Below are 12013 nucleotides of genomic sequence, written 5' to 3' on the forward strand. Positions count from 1 at the left end.
GACAGAGTCTCACTGTGCAGCTCTGGCTGGCCAGGAACTCACAAAGATCCATTTGTCTCCGCCTTCCAAGTGCTGGGGTTAAAGGCGTGCCCCAACACACCTAGCCTTAACATGTTTTTGAGAGCTATCTATATTGTAGCATGTGTCATAGTTCATATTTTTCTGCAGAATATTACTTGGTTATATGGATATACTACAGTGCTTTGCTCGTTTGTACTCTAGATAAACCAGATGAAATCTTTAGAGATTTTTTTTATGTGTATGGATGTTTTACCTGCATGTATATTGTGTGCCTGGTGCCCCCAGAGGCCAGAAGAGGGTGTCAGATCCCCTGGAACTGGAGTTATAGATGGTTGTGAACCACTATGTAGGTGCTGGGAACTGAACCCAGGTCCTCTGTAAGAGCAGCAAGGACTCTTAACATCTGAGCCATCTTTCCAGCCCCCAAACTGCATTGTTAAAACTTCCATAAAAATAAAAATAAACATGCATTCAGGATATTTATAAACATTGGCTTGGCTTTTGGCTATCTTGAATAACGTTACTGTGAACATTCACATACATGTGTCAGTGTAAGCCTCAGGCTTTGCAGGGGATTAGAGTCAGTCCCCCGCTAGGCTGGGTCCTAAGTCCAGAGCCTGCCCAGGGTAGGAAGGCCAGAGGTGACCGCAGCCCTCTCTCCCCCAGGACAAAGGTGATGCTGGGGTTAAGGAGCTGGACAGCTTGAACAGTGACCGACTGAGAACCATCCAGCTCAATGTCTGCAACGGTGAGGAAATAGAGAAAGCAGTGGAGACCATCCGCTCCGGCCTGAAGGACCCTGAGAAGGGTAAGGGCGCCCTGAGACTCGGGGTTGGTACGTGGCGCTATTCTAGGGATCCTGCCCAACGCTGCCCTCCATTTGCTGGCCTCCTGGAAAGAGGCTCCTCTCCCTTTGGTTAAACCCTTCCTCCTGCTCAGTCTAAGGAAATGGATTCAATTAAACATACCTTTGCAACAGGGCACTAAAATATGGCTGGAGGCAAGTTTACAACCTGTACAGTGACAGATTGACATACCAGTTCAGGCCGGTTCATCCAATGCTCTTTTAACGCCCACTCTGGGCCAGGCATGGGGCTGAGTGGGGGACACTCTGTCCCTGAGGACCTTACAGTTCAGTGAGTGGACTGATGTCACCATCAGGGAGCAGGACATGGACAGAGGCAGAGCTGCATGGCAAAAGGGGGCTGGACCCAGTGCCGGGGGTATGATGGGGATGGGTTGTGTGGTAGAGAGCCAGGGAGGGTATGCCAGAAGGAGGGCGGAGCATGAACAGTGATGGGAAGCAGCCCACGGTGTGATGGGGTGTGGCACATGGTCCCATCGTAAGGTTGAGACTGGAGGCGGCAGCAAATGAGGTGGGGGGGGGACTGGCTGCTTTTCGGAAGGTGTTGGAGAGTGCGGGGACTGTCTTGAGGTCCCTCGGAAGCCTGTATTAGCCTGGGGAAGAGTGGGTTAAAGGGGGGTATGGGTGGTACAGCCCTGAGTGTGGTGGTCGGTGGAGCTTGCTGGCAGTACTGGAGCTTGCTAGTGGTCCTGAGAGAACAAAGCTAGCAGACTTGACTTGAGTATGGGGATGAAGAAGGGACAAGAGGTGTCTCTCCTACAGAGCCGGTGTCCCCAGCTACAAGAGCAAGATGAGGGGCGAGAAGGCACGGAGGTGCCCATGCAACACTCTGGGGGAGTGTCCAGAGGGGACACAAGCAGTTAGGACCCAGGGAGGAGGAGACAGATGTCACAGAGGTTGGATGGAGTGCCTCAATGCTGAAGGGGTAAAAAGTTTGGAGAGTCAGTGGTCAAAGGATCGGATGTTGCAGAGGCTCCCTGAGCATCTCGTGTCCTCCCAGATCAGCCTGTGTGGAGGACCTTAGTTTGAGGGGGTCTGCTCTCCAGCTCGGCGGGTGTGTGTGTGTGAGCCATTCAAGTGGACCTCAGAAGCATGGAGCTGGGCCATACAGCAGGTCCTGTGGAAAAGCCAGTCTGTGCTGTTGGTCTTAGAGCCCCTTGGCAGGCCAGGAAAAGGGGGGCTGCCTCCGTTAGGTCCCCGCTGCACAGCGGCTGGGCGTGGGGTCCCGTGCAGGGGTCGGGTGACCTGCACCTGAGCTGTGTGGCTGACCAGAACTGCCAGGCTGAAAAATGCCGCCATCACTAGGGTCACCTCAGCAGCTCGGGGCTGCCACCCTACCCTCCTAGAGGCCATTCTGGGGCCCTGTGTTCTCCAGGAGCAGCCTGTGTGTTGTGGACTCACTGAGCATCTGTTTAATAATTAACAGCGATAGTTGGTGTCCCTGGCCCATTAAGAGAAGGCAGACTGGGTCCCGGTGGGATGATTACCAGCCACATAGCCTGCCGTCCTTTGTCCACACAGCCTCCCTGGGCAGCTGGGGCGTTGCCTTCACAGACTAGGAAGTGAGAAGGCTATAGCACCATGCAGCCTGGGATCACAGCTTGTGGGACTTGCGACTTGACAGAATTGGGATCCACAGCCATGCTCTGCCATTCTCTGTAACCTACCTTATTAACCATACTGCAGTTTGGGGAAATGAGTTGGAATTTTCGGGTTCAAAAACCAGAAAATAAAACTTGTGAGATAGCATTTGCATGCTGGCTCTCCCCCCACTCTTTCCCATCCTCCCCATCTACCTCTTCCCTGGCAGTTACTCACCCCGCCTCCCATCCCCACTGCTCTGCCTTCTAGCCCTGGTCCTTTGGTCCTTTTCCTGGTAAATCAGGAACATCTCCCACTTCTGGCTCTGACCTCCAGGTGGCGCCCTCACGGAGCGTCTCAGCAGTCATGTATAACATCCCACCTCCACAGGATAAGGGCACATTTTGATGCTGGTTTTCACTCTGGCTCCATGGGAGTGTCACTACCAAAGTCTGAGAAGCCACCTCAGGTGCTGAGGTGAAGGGGACTCTCTGCTTATAGTGTCCAGCCATCATCCACTGGCTCCGCCTCCCCTGCTTTGTAGGACTCCGAGGGACTGGACATCTGGAGCCGTGACCAGCCCTCCCAACCCCAGGAAAGCGTGCACACACATGTATTGACAGGCTGTGGGTGTGGCCTGACCCTGGAGTCATTACTTACCAATGAGTAAGCATTTACTGAGTCCCTGCTGTGTGTTTGGGACTATCCTTGGTGCCTGGAGGGCTCCGATCTGGCAGGAGGAGCCTGGAACTGGACATCGACCTAGTGGCCTCAGGACAAACCTCTGAGAAGCAGTTAAACCACCCAGGCCTTATGCTGTGGGCAGGGAATAGTTTACATCGGACACATCCTTTGGTCTGGGAAGGGGAGGACTGGACTCTCCAGGGTCTTCACCTCTCCAGAGAAGTGTGACTTGAGTGTGATGCGGGTCCCGTATGGGCCTCAGCTTGCTCTTCTGTGAAGTGGTGAAGTACTTCTAGCCGTCCCTTGCCTAGTCTAGACCTCACCCCTGTGGAGGCAAGGGACAAGCTTTCTAAAGGAGCAAGCGAGCTGTTCATACTGAGAGAGGTGGAGTATGTGGGGGCAGGGAGAAGTCTGCAAAGGCCTTGTGTGCTGCATTGCAGATTTGAGAGCCACAGGAATGGGAGGGTCTGGAAGGAGAGCGATTAGCCTGGCTACGAGTCCTGGGTAGAGATGGGGGATATAGATGGAGGCAGGGAGACCTGGAGGGGTCTTCACTGACAGCACAGAAGAGAGGCGAACCAGGACCTGAGTTAATGCAGACTGAAACAGAACTGACTCCTGTCACAGCAAAGGAGACCAGCAACTATGTGGGGCCAGACGTGAAGGCTTGTCCTCGATCCTGGGTCCACAGACGTGAAGGCTTGTCCTCGGTCCTGGGTCCACAGACGTGAAGGCTTGTCCTCGGTCCTGGGTCCACAGACGTGAAAGCTTGTCCTCGGTCCTGGGTCCACAGACGTGAAGGCTTGTCCTCGGTCCTGGGTCCACAGACGTGAAGGCTTGTCCTCGGTCCTGGGTCCACACTGTATCTCCCTCACCTGGTCCCTGGTCACACTGAGCAAAGACTTCGCCTCTGTGAGCCTCACTCAGCTATGGGCTGGTTTAGCGTCTACTGTACGGCTTAGTTATGAGGGTGTGGTGACATCAACAAGTGCCACTCCAGACCTGGTGCCTGTCACTCTGACCATTGGTCATCTTTTCAGCCCTGGGTGACACATTGGATGGGGAGAAGTGAAGGAGTTGGGGGAGTGAACATGGTAACTCTAACAGAATAGACTCAGCATGTTACTTGTGGTCAGGGCGAGTTAGGACCATGCAGCTCAGATGGAAGGGACCGTAAGGAGGAGTTGTGGATCCCATCCGTTCCTCCTAAGGGTGCATGGGACTTGTCTGGACATGGAGGTAATGTTGAGGCCGTTCCGGGGAAGCAGCTGCCTTCTGGGCTGGCAGGGGTGCGGTTGGAGTTGGTTTAGAACACTGCCTGGCTGAGGACTCTGGAGAGCTACAAGGTCGACTGCTGCTTGCCAACTTGGCCGGCCTGTCCCTCAGGGCACTTTCACAGTCAAGTTTAATTCATCTTTAACGGACTGTAGCGCCAGATATAATTGTTTTCCTTTTAGGTTGAGCATACACGCATACATTTTAGGTTCTGTGATACTGTCGCATCGGAATCAGAAAAGCCTCTGGAAAGTTCTACAAATGTGTAGTAGAAGAGGAGACTGTGTCAACATTCAGGAGAGTTGGGCTGAGCATGAGACACTGGGTGTGCCTGTGAGGGGTGGAGGCAGGTAGAAGAAAAGCTGGTGTGCTTGGTGGCACTAACACCAGGGGAAAGCTGGTGTCCGGGCCATTAGTAGATGGTATCTAAGAAGAGGATAGGGGCGGGGCTTAGTTGGTAGCCTCTTGGAGGCCAAAGGAGAACATGGTGAGCCGTAGATGGAGGCTGGAGTCCAGAGTGGTGTGACGGGATGGAGAGGTTGGATGTTCTCAGAAGTCTGGCTGCAGAAGAAAGGAAGATCGGGTGGCATGGTTAAAGAAGGCTCTTCAGGATGTGGGGATGTAGTGTTTGTAGACATTCATCGGCCAACGCACATGTATTGAGTTCCTAATGGAGACTGAGCTGAAGGATGGCTGCTGGGGCAAGGGAGAGGTCTACAAGGAAGGGAAGGATTGGCATGGTGGGTGGAGAGGGGCACGGGCATGGGCCTAAGGGTTAGCCATGGCTGCTAGAGAGGCTTTGGGCTCCAGGAGGGAAGCCTCAGGAGTCAGAGGACAGACCTCGGAGCTGTAGGGTTTCTGGGATGCCTCCGATTGTGTAAGTTTAACTCAAGGTCCCAATTTCAGCCTGAGAGCTGAGGGTAAGAAGCCCTAGCCGGCAGCTGGGGCGGGAGAGAGCTCTTTGGACACTTAGTTAACCAGCAATTTCCTCTCCTTAATAAATGCCCTTAATTCCCAGTAATTGAAGGAGAAGGCACCAGAGGTCAGCTGACCAAGCTTTAATTTGGGCAAGACGGAAGGAAAGCAATTGGAGACCAATTACTCTGTCATTTACACAAACTCATTCCCATGATGCACTGGGAGAGTGAGTCTCGTCCTCACAGGCGGTGTGCAGGCATCATGTCTGCTGAAGTCCCTACAAGGAGCACAGAGCTTTTAGTGCCAGGAGCTTAAGCCATATGGAGACCAAACCCTGAGGATCTCCACAACAAAGAGGAAGAACCCTGCTCTGCGCTGGGACTCCAACCCATCCACTTCTTACACCCCCAAAACACTGAACCCCAAACAAGCCCTGGAAAACAGGCTATGTTCCCTTGGCTCAGGTTCAACTCTGCCTCCGACTTAATGATGAGACTTAAATCTGTCTTTTCCCTTGACGGCTTTGGTTTCCCTTGCTGCAAAAATAGTTAACGACAAAATAAACTCCAGGAACACTCCAGAACCAACATTGTCTGAGTCTCCAAAAGCCAGCTGTCCCGTAGCTGCTCTTGTACGAAACAGTCAGCTGCAGCAGGCTGTGAGAGTAGGCATCTTCTCAGAGGCTGCATCAAAACACAGTCTCGGGAGACGGCAGGAAGAGACACCCTGGTAAAAAGGCTACTGAGCCAAGGTCCCTTAATATGTGACCACCAGCAAATCACGGCATGCTCAGAGCAGGAGCATGAGAGACTAGAGAATTGTTGAGTCCCAAGGTGGAGAGGGGTGGGGCCTGACCATGAACAAGGCTTGGCAGCAGAACCCATGGGTGACCTTGAAGTTTTGTGTCCTTCTATGAGCTGGGCTTGGAAAATTCCTGAGGTTTCCCTGGCTGCTGGCAAGAGGGTCGCTAGAAACAATAGCCTGGTTGAATGAATAGGTGCAGGGTGGAGACTTGCGGTCATATGCAGGAGAAGGAAGTGCCTGGCTTCATTACTTTTCTGTTGCTGTGGTAAACACCATGACCAAAAGCACACTGGGAAAGGGTTTATTTGGCATAGAAACTTCCACATCACAGTTGGTCACTGTGAAGGAAGTCAGTGCAGGAACTCAAAGCAGGAGCCTGGAGGCAAGAACAGAAGCAGAAGCCGTGGAGGAGGGCCGCTTACCAGCTTGCTCTACCTGGGTTGCTCAACTTGCTTTTTTTACACACCACCTGGCAAGGCATTGTATCACCTGCAGGGGGCTGGGCCCCTCCAAATCAAGAAAACGCCCTATAGGTCTGCCTACAAGCCATCTTATGGAGGCATCTTTTCAGTTACTATTACCTCTTCCCAGATATGTTTAGGGTTGTGTCAAGCTGACAAAAAACAACCAGTACAGTGTTGGAGTGAAGCAAGACGCAGGCAAAGGTCCTTCAAGGCTCAGTCATGAAGGGCTAGAATTGATTCAGCCAGCAGTGCCATGAAGCCTGGACGTTCTACCACAGGGACATTCTGTTCAGCCAAGATGCTGGGTCTCTCTCCCCCATTTCATTCTTGGCCAACTCTAGAAGTGTTTCCTGAGAGCCTTGGGCAAGAGGCTGGGAGTCATGGGAGAAAGGGATCAAAGTAGACAGCAGCTGGCTAGTGTTGGCATTTGAGCACACGTGGTGACTGGCTGTGTCCTCTTTTGTCCAGGAATGTGGGGCCTGGTTAACAATGCGGGCATCTCAACATTTGGGGAGGTGGAGTTCACCAGCATGGAGACATATAAGGAGGTGGCGGAAGTGAACCTCTGGGGCACCGTGCGCACAACAAAATCCTTCCTCCCCCTTCTCCGAAGAGCCAAAGGTGAGTTGGGAAGACAGATTCCTCCTGCCTGCCCCTCCCTGTACCTGCCCAACCTTTTCATTCTTGTTCAGATTGGGAACAGCAGACCTGCCAGAGCTAACATCCATAATAGCAAGGGGCTGAATTCATGAGTCTCAGAGTGGTGCTGGGCTTGGGAATGGTGATGGGCAGAAGTGCATGGCCAGGTAGGGGGGAGGGGTCTGTGGCCTTCAGAAGTGGAGCAGATGACCTGGGATGGTGGTGGACATCTGTAAACCCAGCACTCGGGAGACTAAGGCAGGAAGATCTTGAGGTTAAGGTCAGGCTGGGATACATAATGAGACCCTGTCTCAAACACATAAGAAAGGTAGTTCAGTGGTCTGTGCGTTCAGGGCTTACGGATCATAGCGGCTTGCCCTCTAAGAACCGATTCTGGAGAAGTAACCACACGTGCACCAGCTGTGTCTACATGCTGTTATATCACAGTGTAATATAAAGCAAATGTTAGCATGCATGCTCCATAGCTAAAAAAATGAGACACTGTGTTATTCAGTTCAAACAAGACTAGAAACTTGGAGAACAGACACAATGCCCAAAGCATATAAAATAGCCAAATGTGAGCAAAGCCATCTATGAAGTCAGGCGGTCTGACTTTTCTCCCTAGAACAGCAAACCGTTGTGACAGAAGGTACCAGATCCCCAGATCTGTCCCAAGCTCTTGGCAGCATAGGAATGAATGGGGTGCAGCCTATAGTCTTTAAGAGAGGGCTCAACCTTTCAGTGACTTCACGCTTAGGGGGTGTATGTTCCTGGGAGCACTCCCTAGGCAACTGACCCAGGTCAGCCTGGGTTGAGTGGAATCTACCCGAGTCCTACCGGGATGGGAGAAGTTGTGATGGGTCCCTACATTGCCAGGCTGGGCCTGTGACAATGCTTCCGAAGTCACCATTCTCCCTATGCCTGAGTCAGGCCGTGCCGCTTCATGTCCAGCCTTGAAATCAGCTTTGGAAACCCGGACCCTGCTCCTCCCGACCCACTCCTTTCTGGCTCTGGTGCTGGGAAAAGCCGGCCAATGCCGGTCTTCCTCTCTTCTGGGGTGTTCGAGGCTCGATTTTGCCATCCTCATCCTGGGCACTCCGGCTTCTGTGTTCTATCCCCACCCCTGGCCGTGCCCGCAGTCAGTACCCATCTGGACTCTCCACATCGCTTTTCGGCACATCTAACTGAGGGAAGCTGAGCCGGAGCTCCCTGAGGGGAAGGATGCTTTTGTTTGCGTTCTCCCCTGACCAGCATCCGACCTTGCTTAGAGTGGACGCACAGGTCCAGACAGACCTAGCCATTCCATTTCTCACATGCGCCCGGTGTGTTTTCACCCCACGGTGTTATCATCAGGCAGTCGTTGGCTAGTTATCAGTTAGCTGTGTGTTGGCTATCCCCCTGCGCCCTCCTGGTCCACCCCTTCCCTAGTCCCACCTGACACAGCAGAGCCCTTGAGGAAGATTGGGAATACCGACTAGCTGGGTGGTCCAAGAAGCCCCCTGCCTCTGCGTGGTTTCTAACGCTGTCCCTGCCAGGGCACCATGTCACAGGGCAATGCCCCCTGAGCAGATTTTGCTGTCTTCGTCTTCTGCAGGCCGTGTGGTTAACATCAGCAGCATGCTGGGCCGCATGGCCAACCCAGCCCGCTCGCCGTACTGCATCACCAAGTTTGGGGTAGAGGCTTTCTCTGATTGCCTACGCTATGAGATGCACCCTCTGGGCGTGAAGGTCAGTGTGGTGGAGCCTGGCAATTTCATTGCCGCCACCAGCCTCTATAGCCCCGAGAGGATCCAGGCCATTGCCAAGAAGATGTGGGATGAGCTTCCCGAGGTCGTCCGCCAGGACTACGGCCGGAAGTACTTCGACGAGAAGATCGCCAAGATGGAGACCTACTGCAACAGCGGTTCCACAGACACGTCCTCTGTCATCAACGCCGTCACACACGCCCTGACAGCCGCCACCCCCTACACCCGCTACCATCCCATGGACTACTACTGGTGGCTGCGGATGCAGATCATGACCCACTTCCCAGGAGCCATCTCGGACGCCATCTACATACACTGAAGAGCTGAGGAAGTCCCTGTGACCTCCGCCAGGGAATCTGGTGGGAGGGGAGAAGGCTGAGGGGAGGGAGTTGGTGCAGTTACCTTTGGATTCCCCGGGGTGGGTTACCCGCTGTCTTAGGAAGACCTAGTTTATCACTAACCTTACTTGTTCACGTGGTGAATGGTTTTGGGCCTTCACAGATGTGGGGCACAGGTGGGTGGCCCTAAGCCTCAGGGCCAACATGGTGCTTCTGTCTCTCTCTGCAAGTTGATTTTATACAAAGATTTGTGGGAAATGCCTTTGTATTAAAAACAGATTATTAGAATAGAATCCAAAATCATTTTTAAGCCAAAACATCCATTCAAAATATTTATCCCATCTGATCCTTAAGCAAGTCTCACGAGTAAAAAGAACAGATTTTTTTTCCCTTGTGTGCATGAAAAATTTGCAGATCCTGTGATCTGCATACAAAATACCCCTTCCGTTGTGCCCAAAGTGCATCCTACTTGTGTTCTGGCGTGGCTGTAAAAACTCATCATATTTGGGTTCCAAGGACACTTTGGACCCATCAGTCCTTGAATCCTCTGACCAGCAGTGTGTCTTCCGAGACGGTCACACCAGGTGCCCCTGTGTGTTCTCTGCATGTCCACGGCACTGTGTGACTGGGGGCCAGCCGCCGCTGACTCTCAGCTGGCCGAGGGTGAGGCTCTAGAGACTGCCAGCTGAGATTTCTCCACCCTCTTTGAAGACTCGGGTTAGATCTGGGTGGAGGTGCTCTTTGCCAAAGAGTGCGGTTTGGTTTCGCCTTGGACAGGATTGGTGCTATCCTTGGGGCAGTTAGACAGATTAGTGGTGCCAAGGCTGGGCCCCGAGTCACCTCCCCAGCCACACACACACACACACACACACACACACACACACACACACACACACACACACACACACACACACACACACACACACATGCTCCACAGGACTTCAGGGTGGTCCACCTCTCCTTCCTACTGCGAACTTCTTTTTAATTAAGCTGAGACACTGCTAGGCAGTCTGTGTTACCAATCAAGGAAGGTTTGAATTTGAAGGCTGCTTGTCCCTGCAGTTGTCCAGGGTCTAGGTATTTGGAGCGTCGAGCCTTGGGCAGGGTCTCCAGTGCCAGCCTTACACATCTAAACCATCATTTGTGCCTTGTGTTGCAAAGTCCACACCTGCCACTAGAGGGAGCCATGCCTCCTCAGCTAGAGCCTGCACAGGCATTTTCTTTCACACAAGCTTGGGCTCTTTCCAACAGGGTTTGACCACCTACTTGGACCCTGCTTGGGAACAAAGAAAGAAGCAAAGCCCCTTGGGAAACAGTGATCCTACACTCCTAAGCAGCTGTCTGGCCTGAACCTGGAGCCCAGTGCCAAGAGAGAGTGAAGGAACCTGGGCAGCTAGAACAGCTGTGCTGAGAGGCAGAGTGTCCCACAGAGAGCGAATTCAGCCTGCCTTTTGGGCTTTTTGACCCCTCTGGTCAAGCAGATCCCGGGGTGCTCTGTTCCAGCCTCTGTCTTCAGGCAAGGCAGATAGGGCCTGGGAGGGAAGGAAAGAGGAAGGCAAGGCCTCAGGGCCCAGAGAGGGACCCCTGATGACTGGAGCGTCCCTAACATGGAGATGCTTTTGTCCTGCAGAGCCTGCCTCCAGCTGGAGCTTTTCAGATGGCATATTTACATCTTGGGAGAATCTGTTTTCGTGCTTAATAAAGAGATTGGTTGTAACACTTGGAGAGTGGCTTGGACTTACACTCGGGCGTCCATCCATCACTGGGAACTGGAAGGGAATTGGAGGTGACACACTGAGTTCTGAGCAGCACTAAACTGGATGCCAGAGAGTCGACACCAGGATCTTAAGCCTCAAAAAGAGGACTTCCTGGTCAGGCTCTTATTTTATTTTACTTATGAATATGCTGAATATCTTGCTGGCCCTGAGTTTTAATCTTTAGTATAGTAACTGAAAAGCCCCAGGCTACCAGACATGGTGGCACACTCTTTAAAGCCCAGCACTTGGTAGGCAGAAGCAAGCGGAGCTCTGTGAGTTCAAGATAAGCTTGGTCTATGTAGTGAGTTCCAAGCCAGCCTGGATTTCACAGTGAGACCCTGTCTCAGGAAAGAAAAAATCCAGTGTACCTTTCCTCCAAATAATCCCCATGGTGATTCAAACCTCCCAGTTCAGCTTCACTTGTTGGAACCAGCAGCCTGCTTGGACACAGGAACTACCTTTGATCTTTACTAGACAGGTGAGGTGGGCAGATCACAGGTTGTTCCCATTTTATAGGTCACATAACTGAGGCCCCAAAGGGGAAAGTGACTCACCCAGCATCAGTGGGTGGGGACAGAATGTCCAGCCTCCAGAGTTATGTGAACATGTATCTTGTTTAATCCTCAGTCGATGGCATGTTTGTGTAACCGCCAAGCTGACCAGCATAGCCAGGAGCCTAGCATTCTCTGTCTCATCACCTTCTCCCGTGCCCTTTAAGGCAGGGAGAGGGTCCAGCAGTGTGTGCTGGCTCCCATCTGCCAAACCTTTGACTGTGCCCTTGAACTTCAGTTAGTGCCACGGGTGTAGAGGGTGGTTGTCTGGGCCCTGCCCTGAAGCACCGCCCCTAGTGAGGCCACAGGTCGCTGAGGTACCTGCCCCTGGGCGTGGCCACCATGCGTGGGCGTGGCCACCATGCGTGGGC

At 52.8% G+C, this 12013-nt stretch overlaps 1 protein-coding gene across 2 annotated transcripts in view; it reads left to right on the forward strand.

The window, feature by feature from the left end:
• Bdh1 (3-hydroxybutyrate dehydrogenase 1) overlaps positions 1-11053 on the forward strand; it is a 35802-nt gene extending 24749 nt beyond the window's left edge. For both annotated transcript variants that reach the window (XM_052740546.1, XM_052740545.1), the window contains 3 exons: positions 688-829; positions 7081-7233; positions 8846-11053. In XM_052740546.1, the coding sequence (XP_052596506.1) occupies positions 688-829; positions 7081-7233; positions 8846-9315 (765 nt within the window). In that variant the 3' untranslated portion in view covers positions 9316-11053. The remainder of the gene's footprint in view (positions 1-687; positions 830-7080; positions 7234-8845) is intronic.
• The last annotated feature ends 960 nt before the right edge of the window (positions 11054-12013 follow it).

The sequence above is a fragment of the Peromyscus californicus genome, unplaced genomic scaffold (assembly GCF_007827085.1).
Source record: "Peromyscus californicus insignis strain IS unplaced genomic scaffold, ASM782708v3 Scaffold_16__1_contigs__length_79575227, whole genome shotgun sequence".
NCBI classification, from domain to species: Eukaryota; Metazoa; Chordata; class Mammalia; order Rodentia; family Cricetidae; genus Peromyscus; species Peromyscus californicus.